The 25,650-nt window shown below is 41.3% G+C and overlaps 1 protein-coding gene and 1 long non-coding RNA gene across 2 annotated transcripts in view; both read right to left on the bottom strand.

Moving 5' to 3' along the window:
* Positions 1 to 9,057, bottom strand: part of CLOCK (clock circadian regulator) — a 44,136-nt gene extending 35,079 nt beyond the window's left edge. The window contains exons 1-4 of the mRNA XM_029910619.1: positions 9,047 to 9,057; positions 8,116 to 8,175; positions 4,804 to 4,952; positions 1,601 to 1,692 (exon numbers count right to left, since the gene is read on the bottom strand). Coding sequence (XP_029766479.1) covers positions 1,601 to 1,692; positions 4,804 to 4,952; positions 8,116 to 8,175; positions 9,047 to 9,057 — 312 coding nt within the window. The remainder of the gene's footprint in view (positions 1 to 1,600; positions 1,693 to 4,803; positions 4,953 to 8,115; positions 8,176 to 9,046) is intronic.
* Positions 9,058 to 14,184: 5,127 nt separating this feature from the next.
* LOC115271165 overlaps positions 14,185 to 25,650 on the bottom strand; it is a 65,585-nt gene continuing 54,119 nt past the window's right edge. Inside the window, exons 4-5 of the long non-coding RNA XR_003899766.1 lie at positions 21,750 to 21,860; positions 14,185 to 14,269 (exon numbers count right to left, since the gene is read on the bottom strand). This is a non-coding gene — a long non-coding RNA (uncharacterized LOC115271165). The remainder of the gene's footprint in view (positions 14,270 to 21,749; positions 21,861 to 25,650) is intronic.

The raw sequence follows: 25,650 nt of genomic DNA, 5'->3' as shown, positions 1-25,650 counted from the left end.
GCTTTGAACATATGAAGTCAGATCCTATGTGTAACAAATTGTAAACCCAGAATTAGTTTATAACTTTTGTTGCCAGTATTGACCCTCTTGGCCCGAGTGGTTAGCCCATATTCAGGGCCTCACATATTTGTTTCCCCTACGAGGAGAAATGGATGATGAGTCAGAAATTTCTTTGTATAAACACAAAATTGCAGGGAAGTTCTGTTTCCCTTGAACACTATTGAAAAACGGCAGGCAGTTTCCTTGCTTACAATTTCCTAGTCTACCTTTGCAACCAGCTTTCTGCTCCAAGGAGCTCTGTCTCTCTGCTCCCTCTCAGGGCCATGCTCACAAGTGCTTCTCTTGCTTTCTGCTGGCTTTCTCCCAGCTCTTTGAATTTCTGTACAAGATAATTTTTTAGTTCTTTAAGTGCTTGCTGTATCTCATTTGTTAGCAAGTTCCAAGTTGGACAAAACTTTCCTGAAGGGGAGGAAGTGTTGCCTAGTGGATAGAGCACTGGACTGGGACTCAGGAGAACTGGGTTCTATTCACAGCTTTGCCACTCGCCTGCTTGGTGACCTTGGGCCAGTCACTTCCTAACTTTGTGTTTAAGTTTTCTCATCTGTAAAATAGGTGTAATTACACTTACCTTCTTTATATGTGGTTTGAGATTTATTGATGAAAGCACTATACAAGAGGTAGGTATTATTTTGACCGTCATCTCTCTGTGCCTCAGTTACCCATCTGTAAAATGGGATTATACCACTCCCTCACTTTGCAGGAGTGTCGTCAAAATTGATGCTTATGAAGCACTCTGATACTATAGTGGTAAGCACCACAGAAAAGCCCATGAGGAAATTAATAATTCAATCTTCAGAGCAGAATTTGAATAGTGTGCAGTAAATAAGGACGAGGGCTACATGTTGAACAACACGGGGGAAAAAACAGAATATTGAATATCTGCTCATTAAGCGAGCCCTGCCCATTCTATGCACTAATTGAGAAAAAGGAATATGTGATGATGTAATTAAAGACTGTATCATAATGCATATGCACAAGGGGTTGAATTAAAGTTGCACAGGCAACCTTAATGCATTTCCTAATGGCTGAGCACTTGAGTTTGCAACCTCAATAATCTGCTTTTTAACATAGTTTTTTGTGTGGATAATATGCAGATACATAAAGTACATTTTTTATTATGCATACTCTTTTCACAAGCTATAGCCATACTTCCAATCAAGAAGAGAGTATGTTGAATAGTTTTGGTAATTAGCGTTTAGTTTAAGCATAAAAAACTAAGCTAATTCTGCCATAAAGGTACCAGTCATCTTTGTGTAGATGCACAGTTATGCCTTTTAAAAAAATGATTTCTAATTATAGTTTTAAAGAACAGTTTTCATAAACTTAATAGTACACTTTTGTATTTACAATATATTATAGCCCATTTAGTTAAAATTACATTTGTAAAGATACTTATTTGCAGATTTCTAGATAGATAGTGTTGCAATTAAAATATGGATTTGAAAAGGAATACCATTAAGCTAAAAGATTCTATCATCACATAGTGGTGGTTAGCTAAGGAGAATCCTCTCTTTTCAAAAAGATAGAAATAGTAATATACCTCCAACATTAACTGTGTGAACTCTTCATTACTAAGGAATGTAGGTTTCCAGTCCTGTCGAATTTCACTGGCATCTGACTGTGCAGTGATTTCTGTAATCAGAAACATATACATGAATATTCATTTATGATTCACACTCCTGGAAGCAATTAATTCACACCACTGAATTATATGAATTGAGGGAAAGCTCTTTAGTCTGCTGTAATATGAAGAAGGAAAAAAAAAAGTCATTTTTTTCCATTCCCTTCTGCAGTCCACTCATCACACCAAAATGTTAGTTCCTGGAAGGGTGATTAAAAAATGGAAAGTTATCCAACAGCATGACAACATTCTGTCTTAGAGAGTAGGAAGACAATGCTAGCAGAAACTTGTATTCACACAGCTGCGGTCAAATCACCTTGTGCTGTGATTCTGTCAGATCTCAAATTAATGTAGTGTTAAGCTGGACAAGAGCTCTCCAGATAAATGAGACAAAGAGTTTAAAATTCACCTGGAAACCCTCAGGAAGCCAGTGCAGGTCATCAAGCATGGCCTGAATATGCTTGTGGCAAGACATTCTGTTTAATAAGAAGGCTGAGGCATTCTGCACTAGCTTCAGTTTCTGGTCAATTTTAAGGCCATGCAGAGTAAGTTGAAGTAGTCTAATCTTAAAGTGATAAAGACACAAATGACCGCCATAGCAGAGAAGAACAGTGACAACCTCCTGGTTGTACTTAAATGATAAAAAGCTGTCCTGGCTGTTGATGTACTTGATCTTCTAATTGCAGCTCAGAGTTTGACCAGATCCCTAGATTGTAAATTTGAGCAAATGGTGGGCCCACCCCTCATTTAGTGGGGCAGGTATTATTCTCACTGTATTTGTTAGTGATCACATTTTTGAAATTGCATTTTAACACAAACTTCAATTTCCAATGTGTTTCTTCATTTGTGAAACGGTTAATTTTTAAAATAATTCTGATAAAGGAGGCAATGTATTATTTACAGCCTGGTACTGATTCAGATGCACCAATCTGGTATCAACTGTACTAATCCATTACTCTGGAAGCTGACTTGTTTATTTCAATTTTAACAAAACAAGAAAGAATGCCTACCCCAGACTAAGTGCCTGAGATATCTAAGTTATGGTTTTCTACTGTCATCCATTACCATAGTATCGGAGAGCCTTCCATGTAAAATCAATAGCAATAATCTCTAGTGAACTTCAGAGAAACCCTGGCACTTCTTTTTTGGGGCAAAGTCTCTAATCCATGCATTGTTTTTTGCTGGTTGACTGATGAAATTTGTTACAGAGGTGATTTTTACTTTTTTTTTTTTTTTTTTAATGTTTTGGGATGCCAATGTTGCAAACAACCATTAAAAATACAAGCAATAAAACTATTATGAAACAAAACAGTAGCATATTTCACCTACTTGTAATAACTAGTCAATAGAAAACATTACAAAAACTTCAGAGTGTCCTACATGGACTAACTCTCCTTGGAGAAAAGGGGTTTGATACAAGTTTGATTTGTTTCTGTGTTTTCAGAAGTATCAATGTTAAACATATGTCTTACTAATATAACACAGCATGGTTAAACATTTAATGTTATTAAATCTATTAATACATGCATGCATGTTTTCTCTTTTTTGTTCCATTTTAATTGTTGTATTTACTGTTTTAATGGTATTGTTCTAATAAGCATCTGGTGCTATTAGGACAGTAACCATAATACTCAAATAGAGGATATACAACGGGCATGCAAGCATAACCATGGGATGAAAGTTGTATTGACAATCACCATATGAACGTGTGGATAGGTATATGTATGAATCGCCTTCCCAGCTTTGCTTGTTATATTATCCATCTGTTTCATATGGGTTATATTACCCTTATATGTTTCTTATTTCTCCACCTCCTCCTGGGAAAGACAGTATATTCTGCTCAAAAGTTGCAGAGGGCAACTTCTCTTCATCATATCCCCTGGATGTTACCTAGCAGACAGTGTTTTGTTTCAGTTTGCTTGTTTTTGGCTAGCATGCAATAGCTCTCAGCTGCTGAGTCTGGAAGGATAACTTTACAGTATATTAGTATAATGAGCATGTATAATTAGTAGTACATCTGTAGTAAACAAAATTTTTTTTTAATCTCACATCTACCAGCATGAACTGCAAGGTGCTATATTAATGTATACAGAACAAGAGGAAAAACTATGTGTGGGGGAAGCCATGGTTGTCTTAACTGAGAGAAAGACTGAGAGAAAATAAGATACTTTTGAATCAAACTCAACCACCATGGAGAGGAAGAACCATCCATTCTGTTAATACATTAAGAAACTTCCTTAGTTTAGACACTGGAATAAATAAGGGCAATTTTCTCAAAACAGAAAATTCTCGTCATACTGAAGTTTCTTTGAAACTGAGGATTTCAATGGAATTTGTAAAGTACACAGGAAATAACTCAGTGGACTGACAAGAAAATGCTAATCCTTCAGTTTATTCCCAGAGATCAGACACTAGAAGTACTATAAAGCAGCTACTAAAAATCATGTGACATGAAAATAAAATAAAAAATCATAATTTTCTTCAGAATTCTGCCCAAGAAGTAGCTTTAGAATTATTATGTATGAAAGGGATCAAAAACATAATACTTATGAATAAACTAACAAGACACAAAGAGACACAGGGCAAGTCTACACAGCAAAACAAAAAAAGCACACCAGGGCAGCAAGTCTCAGAGCCCAGGTCAACTGATTCCAGCTCATGCTGCGAGGCTAAAAATAGCTGTGTAGACATTCGGGCCCAAACTCTGAGACGCACTGCCATGAGCTGTGGGTTTGCGTTGTTGTTGTTTTTTTGGGAGGAGGTGAGGGGGGTTCCTGTGTAGATGTATTCATAGAATTAAATGGAGACGCTTCAGAAATGTTTAGGTTTTGGGAAAATTAACAATACAAAAACTAAAACTATAATTAAGATTTTGGTGCACTTTGTACAGTAGTATGAATAGATTAGCACATTTTCTTGGCTTGGTTACTTATTGAGTGACTAAACAACATGCTCCATTTATGATGTCTGTATGTGGAAATCCTTCATCTGTAAAGATATCCCTTGTACAGCTTTGGTTTGGGGAGCTGTTTTGCAGGTTATTGCGGAGAATTAAAGGTCTGAACCAAAACCCAATCGAAAGATTTCAGTTTTCTAGCTGTCTTGTTACACCACAGAATTACCTTTGTGCTTCCGTAAAAAGTCAATGCTTTTCTGCAATACAGTGGATTTATCCATCTTCCGAACATTACCCGGGAGCATGGAACCAAGCTCTTTGATGAGAACATTAAACTGATCTCTACGTTTCTTTTCAGACTTGTTTCTAGACACTCTGAAAAACACAAAAAAGGAAACCATGTTATAAAAACAGAAGCAAACTGTGTCAAGAATATTTCACAGATGACAGGTTTTAATCAAATTTTCAATTTGGAATGAGAGTTAGAGGAGTCAACTCTTACAAAGGTGTGTATTACTGATAGTATAAATTCTGTGAATATAACAATGAACATCTACTTACAGATTAACACCAAAATGAGATAAAATTTGACAATGGTAGCAAATATAACCATCAATTCAATATTCATTTAATAGCCAAACATCTAACCATTCATTTGTGGTCATGATACAAGTGTTAAGTATATGGAGGACTTAGGGACGTGGACAAAAATTCCTCAGCTGTTTATTTTAAAATTAGGCTACTATGCTGTCCTCTTACCTGGGTGATCGCTAGTCACTGTAGCAAACAAGGATGTTAAATAGAGATTTCAGAAACTAAGTCATTTCCAGCAATATACACTCCTTCCTTTTGTCTTGCAGTGGGTCAGCAGGACAAAAAGGGGATTCATAGATTCATAGATTCATAGATTCTAGGACTGGAAGGGACCTCGAGAGGTCATCGAGTCCAGTCCCCTGCCCGCATGGCAGGACCAAATACTGTCTAGACCATCCCTGATAGACATTTATCTAACCTACTCTTAAATATCTCCAGAGATGGAGATTCCACAACCTCCCTAGGCAATTTATTCCAGTGTTTAACCACCCTGACAGTTAGGAACTTTTTCCTAATGTCCAACCTAGACCTCCCTTGCTGCAGTTTAAGCCCATTGCTTCTTGTTCTATCCTCAGAGGCTAAGGTGAACAAGTTTTCTCCCTCCTCCTTATGACACCCTTTTAGATACCTGAAAACTGCTATCATGTCCCCTCTCAGTCTTCTCTTTTCCAAACTAAACAAACCCAATTCTTTCAGCCTTGCTTCATAGGTCATGTTCGCAAGACCTTTAATCATTCTTGTTGCTCTTCTCTGGACCCTTTCCAATTTCTCCACATCTTTCTTGAAATGCGGTGCCCAGAACTGGACACAATACTCCAGCTGAGGCCTAACCAGAGCAGAGTAGAGCGGAAGAATGACTTCTCGTGTCTTGCTCACAACACACCTGTTAATACATCCCAGAATCACGTTTGCTTTTTTTGCAACAGCATCACACTGTTGACTCATATTTAGCTTGTGGTCCACTATAACCCCTAGATCCCTTTCTGCCGTACTCCTTCCTAGACAGTCTCTTCCCATTCTGTATGTGTGAAACTGATTTTTTCTTCCTAAGTGGAGCACTTTGCATTTGTCTTTGTTAAACTTCATCCTGTTTAACTCAGACCATTTCTCCAATTTGTCCAGATCATTTTGAATTATGACCCTGTCCTCCAAAGCAGTTGCAATCCCTCCCAGTTTGGTATCATCCGCAAACTTAATAAGCGTACTTTCTATGCCAATATCTAAGTCGTTAATGAAGATATTGAACAGAGCCGGTCCCAAAACAGACCCCTGCGGAACCCCACTCGTTATGCCTTTCCAGCAGGATTGGGAACCATTAATAACAACTCTCTGAGTACGGTTATCCAGCCAGTTATGCACCCACCTTATAGTAGCCCCCTCTAAATTGTATTTGCCTAGTTTGTCGATAAGAATATCATGCGAGACCGTATCAAATGCCTTACTAAAGTCTAGGTATACCACATCCACAGCTTCTCCCTTATCCACAAGACTCGTTATCCTATCGAAGAAAGCTATCAGATTGGTTTGACATGATTTGTTCTTTACAAATCCATGCTGGCTGTTCCCTATCACCTTACCACCTTCCAAGTGTTTGCAGATGATTTCCTTAATTACTTGCTCCATTATCTTCCCTGGCACAGAAGTTAAACTAACTGGTCTGTAGTTTCCTGGGTTGTTTTTATTTCCCTTTTTATAGATGGGCACTATATTTGCCCTTTTCCAGTCTTCTGGAATCTCTCCCGTCTCCCATGATTTTCCAAAGATAATAGCTAGAGGCTCAGATACCTCCTCTATTAGCTCCTTGAGTATTCTAGGATGCATTTCATCGGGCCCTGGTGACTTGCAGGCATCTAACTTTTCTAAGTGATTTTTAACTTGTTCTTTTTTTATTTTATCTGCTAAACCTACCCCCTTCCCATTAGCATTCACTAGGATAGGCATTCCTTCAGACTTCTCGGTGAAGACCGAAACAAAGAAGTCATTAAGCATCTCTGCCATTTCCAAGTTTCCTGTTACTGTTTCTCCCTCTTCACTAAGCAGTGGGCCTACCCTGTCTTTGGTCTTCCTCTTGCTTCTAATGTATTGATAAAAAGAATTAGATCGGGAGAACCGATCTAATCTAGGCACTTGACTCTGATGACTGTTCACAGCAGCAAGTGCCTATTTCAGTGATGGCCTGAACCACTAGAATGGGATGCTTGCCACGTATGCCTTTGTGCCTACTGGTGAAGATTAGAGGGCCATATCCTTCTGGGGAGCATCTGCAAGAGCAGAAATCCAGTGGGCACAACAACCTGTTACTGGCTAGCCATTCTCTAAATCAGCATAGGCAGATAGGCGTGGAGATTATTCATGTTCCAGCTGAAGTCAATTTGAGCCTTGAAACCCTTTTAACCACCACAAAAGAAATCTGGGAGTCCAAACCTAATTAGTGACTTGAGTTAGTAACCTGGGAAGAGGTTCTATTCTATATAGTACTGCTATTCAGAGATCACGTAACTTGGATTGGAGCTCAAGCTTTCAAGCCTGGAGTGGGAGTGATGGTCTATGGACCTGGATTGGGAGGTTCACTCCCAGATGCAGTACAGACATACCCTTGGAGTCATGACAGTGAAGGCTGTGTTTGGGAGGGATCCTCCATGCAAGACATCCATTGTCACAGGGAAGGAACAAGCTGCCCATTACTTGAAATAAGAGTCTTCATATACAGGGACAGTCATATTTGAACTTGAGGCACAAAGACTCCTTTAACCAACACTTCAAAGTAAATAACCCATATGTAGAAAAATATGACATAACCTGACATATAAACACTACGGGGAAGTTCTGTTTTATTGTATGGTCACAAACACAGTCACATTTTTATTCTGTTAATATATTTGGATTTACCAAAGCAGCCAAATAAAGGACATTTTAGCATAAGCTAACTTAAAAAAAAGACTACCTTTTTGCTTTATCCTTGTCATCTTCTTCCACCAGACCATCAAAAATACTACCATCATCTCTAGAAGAGAGAATACAGACAAATATTAGAACACAATAGTCTCTCACAGACTGCTAACACTATGAGAAGGAATACACAAAATGGCAAGCAAAGGAAGCTCATCATTCAATAGTTCAACTAACCCAAGATATAGGAGCACTGTTTTATTGTGATCTAAGTTTTACAAAGCCAAACAGTTTCAATGAATCCACGTACTTTATAAGTTGTTGCCTATAGATAGTTTACTAAAACCCTGTATTTTAAAAGGCTGACATTTTTAAGATATATCTCAAGTTATTTTCAGAATATTTAAGTTTTTAACGAGATATCTCACAAACAATCCTCTCTGCATACTTGGCTTACACCATCCTGTGTTAGTTTTAAATCTTTTTGAACAGTACCTTTGCTACTGTCCTTCCAAACAAAGGAGAGGACAGATCACTTTGCTATAAGATCTTTGTTGTTTGTTTGCAAGCCCTTAATTTTAATTATAGGGTTATTCATAATTATATATATATATATAAAAAAAAGCATCCTTTGTATTCTTTTCGACTATTGCAATTCCTTTTACGGTATTCCCAAATCAGTCTCTAAACATCAGAAGTCAGAATATACTCTTTCACTTAAATAGGACCATCTTGCACTTTATTCCCTACATCACTTCTTTTGTATTTATTTTAAAGTGCGAATCAATCCACGCCTGGTTTTCAAAACTACCACATATTAGACTTTCTCCATCTTACCGCTCTAAGCTATTCTATTAATTTCCACGTCTACTTAGTACAGTCCTCCAATTTTTGCCTCCCCATAACTTTTCAGAGTTGGGAAAGTTAATCTCTGACTCTTCCTTCCTTCCTTCGAGATATGAAAACACTTTCCCTCTAAATCTTACCTTGCACTCATCTCTCTCTCTAATTTGTGACTCACATATTGTAAAGTGATTTGTGATACTGTGAATGGTAGATGCTAGTAAACCAACGGTTATTCACCTTCTCAAACTGTTGTTCTTCGAGATGTGTTGCAGATGTCCATTACACTACAAGGTGTGCGCATATCCTGTGCGCCCAATACTGGAGAATTTTCCTTAGCAGTACCCGTAGAGGCGGTCCTGCCCATACCTCAGCTCCTCATGTTCGGAGGAGAGGGTATAAAGAGCAGAACTGCCCTGAACTCTTTCAGTTCTTTCGCACTGGAAACTAATCGTAGACTACGATCCACTAGGAGAGGCGGGTGGGTTGCGTAATGGACATATGCAACACATCTCAAAGAAGAACAGTTATGAGATGGTGAGTAATTTTTTTTTTCTTTTTTGAGTTCTTGCATATATCCATCTCGCAATAGGTGACTCCCAAGCTGTAAATCCAAGGTGGCAGGGTTCAGAGTCTCTTTGGAAGAGGGACTGTAGGATTACTCTTCCTACATTGGCATCTTCCCTTAATGTCTCAGCCAGCGTGGAATGTCTGGTGAATGTATGTCTGGAAGACCACATCACTGATCTTCAGATAGTCATAACAGGGACATATGCCACAAAAGCTACAAAGGCTGAACGTGCTCTGGTTGAGCGTGCTGCCACCTCCTCAGAGGCTTTACACATTTGGCAGCAAAACAGAGTGATGCTGCTAGTGATCCACTTTGAAAGTCGTTATAATTGGTTAAGTTTTCATATGCTCCACAGAACAAACAGGTGGGAAAAAACCCAAGAGAGCTTTGTCATATTCAGGTAAAAAGCCAAAGCTTGATGCACATCCAGAGCAAGCAGTCTTTGTTCATCCTTGTGAGCACGTGGCTTTGGAAAGAAAACTGCTAAGTATAGTCTGATTCAGGTGAAATCTGATACTACCTTTGAGAGGAAGTTAGGGTGCAGTCTAAGGTGAACCTTGTCTTCATAGAAAATGGAGTCACTGATCTATCTTACAAGTGCATTTACCTCTTGCACGATCTCAGTCAAGGTGATGGTCATAAGAAGGCTACCTTAGCTGAGATGTAGAAGCAGGCAGGGAGCTAAAGACTCAAAAGGAGGATCCATAAAAGAGTAGATAACACTAAATTCAAATCCCAAATTGGCGCTGGTCCCAGATAGGTGGGAACACTCAATCTAGACCTTTCAGGAACCTGGTCATGATAGGATTAATAAAAGCAGCTCTACCATTAATTTGAGAGTGAAACAGTGAGACAGTGACGAGATGCACCCTAATGGAGCTGACAGCTAGACCCGACTGCTTAAGATGCAAGAACTAGTACAGAATTGTCTGAATGTTAGACTGAGTCATGAACACATTATAGGAGGTTGCCCAGATGGAGAAGCACTTCCACTGACCCAGGTAAGGTGTTATTGTACAAGGTTTTCTGCTATTAAGGAGGACATTCTGGACTGCCACTGAGCAGTGTACTCCTCTGCATTTGACCACTGATGAACCATGTTGTGAGGTGCAACACCCAAGAATTTGGGTGCAACACCTGCCCATAGTTCTGGTTAGTGGCAACAACAAGGGTCCTCGAGTACACAGCTTGCATAACTCACAATACCATGGCTGCCTTGGCCAGGCTGGAGCTATAATGATCATTCTGCCTTGACTTGTTTCAGCTTGAGAATGAACCTGGGAATCAGGGGCTCTGGTATATACACACATCAGGTCCTTATCCTATGGAAACCAGGAAAACATTTGAGATTGACCCAGCTCTGTGACCTGCTCTGGGACAAAACTGGGGACACTTCCTGTTTTGCCGAGTCGCAAACAGATCTACCATCAGAAAACCTCCTATGCCAAACACCAAAGCTAGAATGGCTGTGTTGCGAGACCATTTGTGGTCTAAATTGAAAGATTTGCTCAGGTGATCCACCTAGCCATTTTGAATACCTGGCAAGTGAGAAATCCTGAGAGCGACTCAGCTCCATATGTATAAATTCCAAAGCTCAACCACCTCCTGGCAGAAGCGGTCTGACTTGGCACCCCCTTGTTTGTCCACATAAAACACCGCTATCGTGCTCTCAGTGACCACTTGGACTGTTTCGTGGCCTGTGGATGTCTGGATGAGGAGACCGAGGAAGTAAGAGGCAGAGGTCTCCCTCTCTGAAACCTTTGCTTTCTTTTGGAATGGTCAGCATGATGGAAGGAATATTGCTGTCTAGGCTGGAATTGAGGATGATATTTTGTCCTCTTCATAGCTGGAGTGTAGAGGCCCAAGGGCTTTAAAACTGCTCTACAGTTCTTAGAGTGTGTAAAGCCTCATCTGTTGTGGATGAGAACAAAGGACAGCCCTGAAAGAGAAGGGCCTCATTTGTCTGTTGTATGTCTGCAGGAACCCCCGAGGTCTGCAGCCAGGTACAAGGGCGCATAGTCATTGCTATAGCCCTGCCAGCAGAACCCACCACATCCAAGGAACCCTGCAGAGCTGATTGAGAGACCAGACAACCCACCACAAAATTGCTCAAATCTCTGGGATGAAACCTGGTATTTACATTCCATTAATTTGGCCACAGGTGAAATGGAGGAAGGGGTTTTCCACAGTATCTTAAATAGCCTGCATAATGGCATCATTTGTAGGCAGGGCTACCTTTCCTGTCATAGCCAGATGCACAGGGTCAATCAGTTGGTGGGTATTCTCCCCCACGAGATCCACTTGTAAAGAGTTGGCATTCTCCTTTAAGGTACACCTTAAAGGTAATCTGGGACCAGGGAGGACACTCCAGTATCAGGGCTTCATCAGGTGATGAAGATGATGCATGAAGGGGAGGCAAGGGAATATGCTCCCGAGGATGGTCTTACAGTACTGGATTAGGCTACTGGTCTGAAGCAGGCTGAGGTAAATCCTGATGGGTACCAACCATCACAGGCCTCTTAGTATCATCAGAAAAAGATTATTCCCTAAGGGATCTGCTTCTGCGAGGTAGTTGCAATGTTGATCTAGATACTGGGGAGCATCCAATAAAGTCAACTAGGAGGCTGGTACAGTAATGGGTCCCAGCTGTGCCTGGTCCAACCATCTCGATTCCTGGCTCTACTCTTCTCAAAACAGTTAATGAGTAAGAGAAAAGGACCAGGACACCACTCTGGACTTTCAGTAGTATGAGACTCAAAAGCCCACCTCAAAGTCTGATGAAGAATCAGAGTATTCCAAGAGCCATGGTTGTGCTGTACTGGGTCTGATCCTCTGGATCTATGCCAGGAATGTGACACTGGAGGAATGGATGAGGCCAAAGACAGTGGTACTGGGCCCTTAAGTGATGGACCCACAACAGAGTGCCCCAGAGCTGACAGCCTCAGAACCTGCACTGGTACTGACCGAGGATCTCTGCCCTGAACCAATGGCGACAGTGGTACTGATAGGCATAGCACATCTCTCGCCACCACACAGGCCTCTGGCGTTGTCTGCACTAATATGGGCTGTCGCCCCACCATGATCAGAGATTCACTCTACCTTTGGTACTGGAGTGACCTTCTGTGGAGCAATCCTGTATCGTGGATTCCAAGGAGTCCAGTGTCTATTTCTTATGCTTCTTTCACCACAATTGCTCCAATGTCTTCGGCCTCAAAGACAAGAGTCCCAGTGACAGAAATCTCCTGTGGCTCCTATTCCCAGGTAAAGCTAAAGGAGCACTCCAAGGAGGAGTCGTCAAAAAGCTTCCCTTGAACAACCAAAGGGGTTCAGACACTGGCCTAAGGACAGCCTCCATAAGGATATAACGAAGGTGTTCTTCTCTCAGCTTCTTTGCTCGGGCCTTTAAACTACTGCAAATGGAAACCTGTCTCTCTTTTGTGGCACTCACCCAAGCACTTGAAGCAGCACGAATAAGGTTCCCTGACAGACATGGGATTTTGGCAACCCAAACAGGACTTGAAACCAAGGGATCTTGGCACAAGCTTGCCCCAGTTAAGGGCAAGACCTTGAGGCCCGCCTGACTGAAAAAAAAAAATATTTTTTTTTTCCCAACTAAAATCAGAAATTTTAAAATTAGAAAAGAAAAGAAAAAAATAGAGTGATGAAAAAGTACCACTAGGTAAGAAAAAAAGCAGCAAGAAATTTGTTCATGAGGAACACAGAACTCTGACCACCAATGGTAAGAAGGAACTGAAGGAGGAGTGGGGCAGCTCCACCCTTTATATACTCTCCATTCAAAGCACGAGGAGCTGGGATGCCCCTAAAGGTACCACTAAGGAAAACTATCTAGCACTGGTGCATAGGATGCAGACACACCTACAGTGTAATGGACATATGCAAGCACTAGACCTGTATTGTCTGTTACTACTATAAATATAGTACCCACAGTTGACAAAAAGAGGAGGAAGGGTGTAATGTTATGAAAAGTGTTTGATTATTCTTTCCTTTTCCTTAATAAGGCAGTGCAGGAGAATCCTGTGGTAGAATTTTCAAAAGTGCCTAAGTCCCATTTTCAAAAGTGACATTTAAAAGCCCAAGTTTCACTGAAAGTCAATGAAACCTAGTTTCCTAAGTGCCCAAGTCACTTTTGAGACTTGGGAAGCTGTCATTTTGGCACTTTTGAAAATTCTACCCCTAGTTTCTGGAGAGATGAACTGATTATAAAAAAGCCAATTGTGTTCTATACAATAGGCAAACTTTTTTCATGTTCTAAAAACTTCAAAACTTTAATGTAAAGCATTTTATAACAAAAAGGGGACCACAGATAGTAAGGAAAGCACTTTGAGCCCAGCTCCTGGATTCAAGTAATTCTGAAACAAGTCCCCAGATCAGTTGTTTCAAGAGAAAAACCCAAAGAACACAACAAATTTCAAAACACAATTCCAATTAGGCAGCTGCTGTTCCAAATATAAAACATATTTAAATAATATAATTTTAAACAAAAACATGTACTACAACATGATGGCTACATAGCTATGTTTTCATAACTAAAGTGTAGTTAACAGACATTAACTTTGCCAGAAATCATAACCTCATTACACTTAAGTCTGACTTAGAGTCCTTCTACTCTTAATCTTAAATAAGAATACATCATCAAAATGTTTACCTATAAATCATTTAAAACAAAATCATCTAACAACATACCTGTCTGTAATGGAGCTCATTTTATGGGTCCTTATGGTAAAGAACATAACATGTCACACTTTAGTCTTGTGGTAGACATTTGTACGTCTGCCTGGGTGAGAACAGAAACAAATGGAAATATAACTTTTGTAGAACATGTTGGTTTTCCCCTCATAGAATGTATGAAGCTCCCGCTTGCCCCAAAAGGAGTAGTGCTTCTAACCTTTATTTTCCCTCCACCTTTTCTCTTTATGTCAGTTATGTATCCCATATAGCTGAACCTAACCATCTTATTTCACCAGATACAGAGGTTAAGAGGCCATCACTTTTCTATATGCCATGATGAATCAACTTGGGTTAAGCCAGTTTAAAAACTTTCATTTACCTCTGTATTCAGCAACAGCTTTTTATTCTTTATATTGGCCCATATTTCAAAGAACCTGAATAAATTTGAGGGCATATGACAAAGGGAACTGTCATAAGGGGAGAAGAAAAAAATAACCCCAAGCAATTGACTCCAGTCCTTTCAGAAGCTGCTGGGAATGGGAGTGGTCTGGAGGCCATATAAGCCAAATCCTGTTCATTCCAGAAAAAGGAGGAGGGGAGAACACACCCAAGAGGAAAGGGATGCTGAAGGACTGCCAAGGAGAAAACAGTTCCCGAAAGGGGCAGGAGAGAAACTGAAACTGTTTTAGTGGCACTGATGAATGATCTCATCCTATCAAAAGGCATTCATTCTCATCCTCCCAGACCTTTCTACTGTGTTTGACAGTGTTGACTATGAGATACTGCTGTCTTGCCTGAGAAGTGTAGTAGGAGTCCAGGGTAACGTGCTAAAATGGTCTGAGTCCTTCCTGGAAGGATGCACCCAAAGAGTAGTAATTGGAAACCACCTCCACCACTGGACCCTTCACTTGTGGGGTTCCACAAGGATCAATTCTCTATACAGTCCTTTTCAATATTTACATGCAACCATTAGGAGAACTGGTCAGACAACATGGACTCAGATACCATCAATACACAACTGACACATATCTCTACCTATCCTTCACCACATGCGACCACAACAAGGTGGCCCAATGCTTGGATGAGATCAGCTCATGGATGAAAAACAGCTGGCTGAGCAAAACAGAGATGATGCTGGTGGGTAAAGCAAAGTACTTTGAAGAGTTTGCCGCTACGGTGCAGTCTCCCCTTTGGCTGAAGGTTCCCATCTACAATTGGTCAATTCAGTCCGTATTCTAGGATTACTCTCGGATTCCTCGCTGACACTGAGCTCTCACATCGCAACAGACATGCATAATACTTTCTGCCATCTCTGGTTTGCTAGGAGACTCCGTCCCATCCTGGTGGATGAAGACCTGGCCTTAGTTATTTATGCCTTCATCACGATCAGCTGGACTACAGCAATGCAATATAACTGGGCATGAAATCTTCAACACTTAGGAAACTCCAAAGGTACAAAAGGCTGCAGTGTCTCCTCTCAGCAAGACAGGTTACATGAGCACATCACACCTGTCCTTCACCCTCTACACTGGTGTCCTAATTTCAGATCAAGTTCAAGGTCTCAGTCCTTAACTTCAAAGCACTCCATGCTTGAGCCCAGGATATCTAAAAGACAGTCTCTAAAGCTCCAGGGCGAAGACCATGGTTGATAACTTCACTTCTCTGGGACAAGGCAACTCTCCACAATAAGAGTACACTTCATCTGTGCATGAGAAAGAACCTTCTCTGGGGGTGGTTCAAGACTGTGGAATGAACTCCTCCAGGAACTAACCTGGACAAACCTCACCACTTTCCTCTCCACATGCAATGCCAATTTCTTTGACCTTGCTTTCTCTAATATAAACACACAGCAACAGATATATTTATTTAACAAATTAAAAAAACCCTACCAAAATAATATACTCCATTACACACGCTTCTCCCTCTGAGATGAGAATGAGAGAAAAAACAAATGTGAGAGATGCATAGTTACATTGCTTAATGCACTACTGGAAGGTGCGCAGATACTACAGTGATCAGCATAGCATAAAAACCTCAAAAGAACAGAACAGAGACACAATCACCTTGGGAAAAATGGTGCTGAATTTGGGGAGAGTTGGGCACCAACTGGTGCCTGCCCCCACTGGAAACCTTGGACTTGCCTGAGAAGTAAGAGAACTTATGGGGAAATGGGACTAAAGACTTTGGGTGTAGATGATTAAGGCTACAATTTTGTCACAAAAATTTTTAGTCCATTTTATGCCAGAGGTGTGTGTGGGGAAAAACATAGCCACAGAAAGCTCATGGCCCACAGAAGGGGGTGGAGAGCAAGCCTGCCTCAATGAGGAAGCGAGGTGCCGGGGGGCTGGAAAGTGAGTCTGCCCCGGCAAGGAGGGGCGGCATGGGTGTTGGGGAAACTGGAAACCACGCCCACCCTTCACTGGCGGCTCCTGTCCTGCAAGGCTGGGCGTGGCTCCCCACACCGAGCATTGTGATCCCATGTGCTAAGTAACAGGGCCACTCAGGTTTGATGCATCCTCCCCTCTGTCTCAATCTACAGAGGGACAGACGTGCCAAAACTGAGTGGCATTGCGACCTTGTATACTAGGTTGCAACACCAAACAAATTTGGCTCATCTGCCCTTTCATCATGCCACAGAGGGGTAGATGCACCAAAACTTAAGTGGCGTTGCAACCCCGTGCTCTTAGCTGGCCACACCAGTCAAATTTGGCCTGTCTGCTCCTCTATCATGCTACGGAGAGGTGGACACACCAAACCTGAGTGGTGCTGCAACCATATGGGCCAGGTCGGAATGCCAATCAAATTTGACCAGTCTGTCCTTCTATAATGCAGTAGATGAGTGGACATGCCAAACCTGAGTGGCACTCTGACCACATGGGCCAGCTCACTATGCCAATCGAATTTGGCCCATTTGCCCCTTCATCTCCATCTATAGAGGAACAGGTGCACTAAACCTGAGTGGTGGTGCAAACATGTGGCCAGAGCAGGGATCCTGACCCACAAGAACCAGCACTAATAGGTGTCACAGACTTAAATAAAATTCACAATTTATCGTGAACACTGTGGCCTCCATGCTAAAATCATAGCCTTAATGATTCATAGATTCTCAGATCAGAAAGGACCGTTGTAATCACCACTCCGCCGCAGGGCAGAAGCCCCAAGTTCCCCTCCCCCCTGCAGTCTTGTAGGCGGAGAATGGGGCGTATGGGGGGCTCCACGAGCTGCACTTTAACTGTAAAACAGCCGCAGGCAGCTCACGAGCCGCGGTTTGGCCACCCCTGCTATAAAGTATGTTTTCTAATCTTTTAATCAGGCCATGTCTACACTATCACTTATGAGGGCAAAACTTATGTTGCTCAGGGGTGTGAAAAAACCACACCCCTGAGCACCATATGTTACACCGGTGTAAGCAGTAGTGTGAGCCATGCTATGTCAGCGGGAGAGCTTCTCCCACCGACATAGCTACCGCCACTCGTTGGGGATGATTTAATTATATCGACAGGTGAGCTCTCTCCCATTGGCATAAAGTGGCTACATCAGAGATCTTACAGCGGCTCAGCTCCATCATTATAGCTGAGCTGCTGTAAGATTTCTAGTGTAGACAGCCTCATTCTCATGGCTCTTCTCTCAACCCTCTCCAATTTATCCACATCCTACTTGAATTGTGGGCACCAGAACTGGATGCCGTATTCCACAGCAGTTGCACCAGTGCCAAATACAGAGGTAAAATAACCTCTCTACTCTTACTCGAGATTGCCTTGTTTATGCATCCCAGGATCACTAACTCTTTTGGCCACAGCATCACACTGGAAGTTCATGTTCAGCTGATTATCCACCACGACTACCAAACCTTTTTCAGAGTCGCTGCTTTCGCAGGAGAATCACCCATCCTGTAAGTATGGCTTACATTCTTTGGTCCAAGATATATACATTTACATTTAGCCATATTAAATTGCATATTGTTTACTTGCACCGTTTACTAAACGATCTAGATTGCTTTGAATCAGTGACCTATCTTATTCATTATTTACCATTCCCCCTATTTTTGTGTAAGCTGCATAGTTTATCAGTGATGATTTTATGTTTTTTCCAGGCCATTGATAAATTGTTTAATAGCTTAGAGCCAAGAACCAATCCCTGTGGGGCCCCTCTGGAAACAGACTCGCTCAATGATAATCCCCCTTTACAGTTACATTTTGTGACCTATCACTTAGTCAGTTTTTAATCCATATAGTGTGTGTCATGTTAAAAAAAAAAAACTAGGATGGTATAAAATGTAATCAAAATGTCATACGGTCCCATGTCACATGCCCTACAGAAGTCTAAGTATCTTATGTTAACATTATCACCTTTGTCAACCAAATTTATAATCTCATAAAAAAAGATATCAAGTTAGTTTGGCACGATCTATTTTCCATAAACCTATGCTGATTTGCATTAGTTACATTATTCTACTTTAGTTCTTTACTTATCAAGTCCCATATCAGCCACTCCATTATCTTGCCTGGGATCAATGTCAGGTTCATAGGCCTATAATTACCCAGGTCATCCCATTATACTTTTTAAAAATGGGCACAATATTAGCATTCTGCCAGTCTTCTGGAACTTACAAGACTTACGGAAAAACAACATTAATGGTCCAGTGAACTCCTCATCAGCTGTCAGAAGGGGGTGCTAGACAGGGGATTTGGACACTGAGAATGTGCCTACAGTAGCCAAGACAGAGACAGTGCCTGGACTGACTTTGTTCAGACTCAAGAGGCTTAGAGGACACAGGATTCAGATGTTGATACCTTCACAGAAGTCTGGTGAGTGCCTAAACAAGGGGCACTTGACTAGATCTGTGAAAAGGAAAAACAGGGGCTGGGGGGGGGGGGGGGGGGAGCAGTGTTTGTTTGAAAAAGTAGTTTTAATCTCTCAGAACTGAACTGGCAGAAAATGTTTTCACAGCGTACCTGTTCCCTGTGAGTAGAGCCAGTCCTAGCTCCTCTGGGTCAGAGTACAGGAGCCCAATCCAGCCAATTAAAGGGGGCTAGGCTATGCCTGGGCCTAGAAAGGGCAGGAAATGAGAGGTGGAGGAGAGACAGGTTGTGCCTGGGGAAGAAAAGCCACAGTAGCAAAGATCCAGGTCCTCAGGGAAACAGCCCTGGGGCTGCTCCTCTAGGAAGGGATTAAAACTGGAAAGCAACCAGAAGCAGGAGTGCCAGAGATCCCTGGGAGGGGTGGCCCTGAAGTCTTAAGACAAAGGAGTGAGTTATAAGACTTTTCTGTTTGTTCAGTTGCCTGTTCTAAGAAAATAACCAGCCTTAAAGAAGACTGGGCATGGTAGTATGTGCTTGGAAGCTGAGGAGAAGCCCTGCCCTGTGACAGTATTCTTCAAATTCTCCCTCCACTTCCACATGAAAGAAAAATCTTTATATTTAGAACCTATTACCATGTAACAACTGTTAATTTCCTTTGACAACGACATAATAAAACTAACTTTGTAGTAGCAGTGATAGTAAAACTGATAATTTGCCCTGATCCAGGGTATCAATTGTAATATAGGCAAAGTAGTAACTGCTTCAAGGCAAACTGCCTCCAGAGAGTCTAACGAAAGCGTGTATAACTTTAGAAGCCCCTCTGCTAACACAGCAGACTTACATTAGTGCCCCAACACATATGCGTGTCACAATGGTGCTGAACCAGAGGTGGCAATTTTTTCATTCGCTGAAACTGACAATATGTTCACACAGATGAAAACTCGCCTTTGATGTTACAGAACAATCATTAGCACTGAGGTGCCTCCATCTATAGTGTACTAAGGACATTATGAAATTCACAGATTCTCCAAAGCATTTTCAGTGCATAAGACCGGAAGCTGGCATGGTCCTTTATTCAACTGCCAGCAGATCGAGGGACGTGATCGTTCCCCTTTATTCGACATTGGTGAGGCCTCATCTGGAGTACTGTGTCCAGTTTTGGGCCCCACACTACAAGAAGGATGTGGAAAAACTGGAAAGAGTCCAGCGGCGGGCAACAAAAATGATTAGGGGTCTGGAGCGCATGACTTATGAGGAGAGGCTGAGGGAACTGGGATTGTTTAGTCTCCAGAAGTGAAGAATGAGGGGGGATTTGATAGCAGCCTTCAACTACCTGAAGGGGGGTTCCAAAGAGGATGGAACTCGGCTGTTCTCAATGGTGGCAGATGACAGAACAAGGAGCAATGGTCTCAAGTTGCAGTGGGGGAGGTCTAGGTTGGATATTAGGAAACACTATTTCACTAGGAGGGTGGTGAAGCACTGGAATGCGTTACCTAGGGAGGTGGTGGAGTCTCCTTCCTTGGAGGTTTTTAAGGCCCGGCTTGACAAAGCCCTGGCTGGGATGATTTAGTTGGGAATTTGTCCTGCTTTGAGCAGCGGGTTGGACTAGATGACCTCCTGAGGTCCCTGCCAACCCTGATATTCTATGATTCTATGAACTGTTCAGAAATGCACTAAAAAAAGACATTAATCTGTGGAGAATGTGGGAGATCTGAATTTTTTATGGTTATGTGTACCTCAGTTTATATTATAAACTGGTTGATATTATTCTGTCTCACTACATGTCATTCACTGCTGATGCAAGCTACTTCCAGTGCTTAATAACATGAGATAAATATAGTGTTCAAAGAGACAGAACTAATATCCTTAGGCTTTCAATTGACAATAGCTTGAAAATTGTAAATATATTTTCCTTTAGAATCATAGAATGTCAGGGTTGGAAGGGACTTCAAGAGGTCATCTAGTCCAACCCCCTGCTCAAAGAAGGACCAATCCCCAGACAGATTTTTGCCCCAGATCCCTAAGTGGCCCCCTCAAGGATTGAACTCACAACCCTGGGTTTAGCAGGCCAATGCTCAAGCCACTGAGCTATCCCTCCCCCCCATCTACTGCATGTGCTAGTAACATAATTGCATAATCAGTCTTCAAAACAAATCTGGTATTCAACATTTACTATATGCATCAAAGATTCTATGAATTCTTAGAATATCAAATCACAACATTCCATTAATTTTCAAAAGAAATAAATGTGTGAATAGCAAAGCACAAAAGGACTTCACATGGAACAAGACTGACCTTTTCAATAGGCAGAATCAGAAGTCAGAATCACTATTTCCATAACAACAAAGTACATTCAATATTGTTAGAATACCAATTTCACCTTACTGAGTGTACCCAGATTTTATGTCAAAATTAGCAGCATAAGTATGGTACCTAAATTCCAAATACCCAAAAGCCAAAGAAAAAACAATAGACATTTGCTTCTCTCTTTCAGGCCTGCTCCTGCTCCCTTTGAGTCCAATTTTGCAAGGTGCTGAGCATCCTCAACTCTCATTGAATTGTATGGGCCTGAACCAAAGCCCACTGAAATCAATGAAGAGACTCCCATTGACGTTAATAGGCCTTAGATCAAAGCCTTATGGGGACTGAGGGCTCTATACCTTTTTGGAACCAAGTCCATTAACTTCCTTGACAACAGGAACAGATCCCTAATGTAGTTAATAAGAAACCACAGGAATCAAATTACAACACTGTAGCTCATAATTACAGCAAGACTTTCTTTACCTCTTATACTTTTTGGGATGTTAAACCGTGATATTTAGGATAAACACTGATCCTTCAGACGAATGTGGGTTTAAATATATCCTCTTCTACAGAAGAGCATCAAACTCTGCACTGTAAAGGATCAAAAAAGAAAAGTTAGAGAACTGGAAATGACTGGAATTCTGTATGTCACTAGTATTCAAATAAAATATTTATAGCCATCATTTATTCTGATTATAGTAAAGTACTATTGTGATATATCATTTATAAATGTAATGTTCTGCCTGATGAATTACAAAAATATCTCAATACAGTTAACTCAATGTATCAAAAACAGAAGTGCTTCTCTTCAGCAAGAGGAATACTCTAAAACTTTGTCTGGCTTGACTAAGAACTCCTATTTACCTCTATCTGTAATCATAGTGTCATCCTTGACTCAAACTCTCCATCTCCCACATCGCCTGAGTCTCTAAATCTCCCTATTGTTAATCCTGAAACAGCATTTCTCTATGCCACTCCCTCAACTCCTTCTCTACTGTTTTTTATTCACGTCTACATCCCTTTTCCTACTGATTACCTCAGTTCCTCTCTGGTTTCATCAAATCACTGCTCTCTGTACTCCAGAATGTTCAGAATGCTGCTCACTCACTCACAGAGAAACCCAGCTACATCACTCCTACTACCTCAAACACAGCCACTGGATCCTCCTTTTCTTTTCAAAATAAAGTCCAATATTTTCTTTTTAAGTACTTATTCCAAACCTACCTCCTAGATCTAAGTCTCTACTCCCTTTCATGCTCCCCTTCACTAACCTAGCAATCGCCACCTTTCAGTCTCTTCATACAATCATTTTTGGTTTTAATGAATTCTCTTCTACAGTTGTCTAAAACAGCTCTTCATGCCACTTTGCATCTCTTTTCAAAGTTATCTAAACACACGTCTCTCCTCCCTTGCCATACCTCATTTCTCCCTGCATCAACTATTGGCCACACTGACAGAATGTTTTGATTTCTTCACTATACGATGAATGGTATACCACTGTTTTCTATAATTTTCACTCCGGTGCCTTATATTTAATGTTATAATGTATTTTGGGTTATAAGAAAAAAATTCGTTCTCGCTAAAGCGAGAAGTACTGAATTTGTATTTTTTGCTAAAGGTTGAAGAGCTATTATTCTCACGGACGTAAAAAGTACAAGTAGTATGTTTTAGTTTAATTAAAAAGGTAATTGCTCCTCTCCCAGTTTCTACTGGAAGTGTTTAACTGGTTAAAAAAACACTGGTAAAAAAACCATGAAATTAAAGCAGAGCAGAGCGTTCTGCCAAAAGAAGAAAAACAACTACACAGCATGACTCAGTGAACCCGTTCATTCTTCTCTAGCCTAATAACCTGCTGGCCCATTGACCTACTTTTTTTGTAAGGTAGTTAAACCCTCATCTCATATTTAGAAAGTTTTGTTCCGTTTGACAAGTATAAACATTAACAGTTACAAAGAGACCTGTTGAAATCTAGATTACAGAGACTGTAATATGAAGCCTATGTTTTTAAACTGTTCAGAGCAGGCGGGCGTGCCAACCCTTCCACAAGTTCTGACAGCTCTAATGAGGAAAATTGTACAGCTCTACAAGCTGCACATGCAGGATACCTCCTACTGCAGAGAATACACTGAGGTTAAACAGAACAGAGCCACATTTCACAATGTCTAAAAAGAGTATAATAAAAAGGAAGTTGAAGGAACATTGAAGAGGGAATTTAGAGAAAGGAGGAAAAAAAACTTTTGACTATTTCATAACTGGTAACTGAACATATGCAAATTTAAACAAAAGTAAGAAAAAAGCTAAACACAGTGGAAAAGGTTTTTGAAAATAAAACCACATAACTCTGGTAAGTAGAAAATAGCATGCACGTGAAAGCTTGCAGAAAGTTCTGGATGCCTACACATAAGTATTGCCAGGCCAAAAGGTTCACAGGTCATGAGGGTCTCCAAAAACCATGAGATTTTAAATATATATTAGGTTTTTTTTATTTGCCTTCTAGATGCTAAGCCTTTAGAGTATATTCCAGCAACATTTTCAAACTTTTCTCTGCAATCATAAGGGCTAGAAACTTATATTTTTAATTAAAGCGGAGATTCTCATGCAATCTCCTGATTCCAGCAGCTGGGGCTTTAAGAAAAACAACACTGAGACTTGCAGCAAAATCATGAGAGTTGGCAATACTATAACATTTCCACCTCATGCTGACCTGCAGAGCAGAGGTAGACAGTGAGTGACAAGGGGTACATCTAGACGGCTGTTGAAAGTGTCTCCCGCAGCCTGGGCAGACAGACACGTCAACTCTGCTTGAGCTAACACGTTAAAAATAGCAGTGTCAACGTAGTAGCATGGATGGTAGCACAAGCTAGCCACCAGAGTATGGACCCAGAGTGTTGGATGGATTTGTACTTTGGCAACTAGCCTGAGCTGCCACCTGTGTCACAATGTTGATGCTGCTATTTTTAGTGAGCTAGTATGTGTCTGTTTATCTGGGCTCAGAGGCATGCTCCCAACTGCAGCACAGACATACCTGGGTGGCCAAAGGAAATGAGATACTGAGTCTTTAAAGCACTTACAGAGTCACCAGCTGGAATCCTGCCCAAGATAATAATGAAAGTTTATACCACATGAGGTTGGGGGCAGATATCTATATGGAAAGTATTAGTAATCACAGTCGAGTTCTATCTCCACAACTGGTACTAACATTGGAACCGCTGATTCTCAGAAGTGAGTTCAAAGATGGAACAAGGCCTGCAGGTTGAGCAATCGTCTCACTCCTAGCACCAGTCCCTTCAGGACAGAATTGAGAAGCTGCAGAAGCAGCGTAGAGAAGCTTGCATTGCCTCTACCTACCCTATATATCTGTTGTGTGGACAAAGAACTTAAGTCGCTAGGGCAGTCAATCCAGTATTTTTCCTATATCACTAAATATTTTAAAGAGACAGTGAATTTGTAATCTTATTTTGTAAACACTATGATATAAATAGATTGATTTTACAAACAACTTCTTCATAAAATCCATAGATTTTAAGACCAGAAGGGAAAACAACTATCGTCATCTAGTCTTACATAACATTAGGCCAAAGAATTTGCTTCCACCCCACCATCAACCTCAGCCTGGACCAATCTACACGGGAGGTCAACTTCCTAGACACCACAGTACAAATAAGTGATGGTCACGTTAACACCACCCTATACCGAAAACCCACCGATCGCTATGCCTACCTTCATGCCTCCAGCTTCCACCCCAGACACACCACACGATCCATCGTCTACAGCCAAGCGCTGAGGTACAACCGCATCTGCTCCAACCCCTCAGACAGAGACCAACACCTACAAGATCTTCATCAAGCATTCTCAAAACTATGATATCTGCACAAGGAAATAAGGAACCAAATCAACAGAGCCAGATGTGTACCCAGAAGCCTCCTGCTACAAGACAAGCCCAAGAAAGAAACCAACAGAATTCCACTGGCCATCACCTACAGTCCTCAGCTTAAACCTCTCCAACGCATCATCAGTGATCTACAACCCATCCTGGACAATGATCCCTCACTTTCACAGACCTTGGGAGGCAGGCCAGTCCTCGCCCACAGACAACCCGCCAACCTTAAGCATATTCTCACCAGCAACCACACACTGCACCATAACAACTCTAACTCAGGAACCAATCCATGCAACAAACCTTGATGACAACTCTGCCCACATATCTACACCAGCAACACCATCACAGGACCTAACCAGATCAGCTACAACATCACCGGTTCATTCACCTGCATGTCCACCAATGTTATATATGCCATCATGTGCCAGCAATGCCCCTCTGCTATGTACATTGGCCAAACTGGACAGTCACTACGTAAAAGGATAAATGGACACAAGTCAG

Source organism: Terrapene carolina, unplaced genomic scaffold (genome assembly GCF_002925995.2).
Source record: "Terrapene carolina triunguis isolate 2854851 unplaced genomic scaffold, T_m_triunguis-2.0 Scaffold66, whole genome shotgun sequence".
NCBI classification, from domain to species: domain Eukaryota; kingdom Metazoa; phylum Chordata; order Testudines; family Emydidae; genus Terrapene; species Terrapene triunguis.
This window is presented reverse-complemented; position numbering and strand designations above follow the sequence as displayed.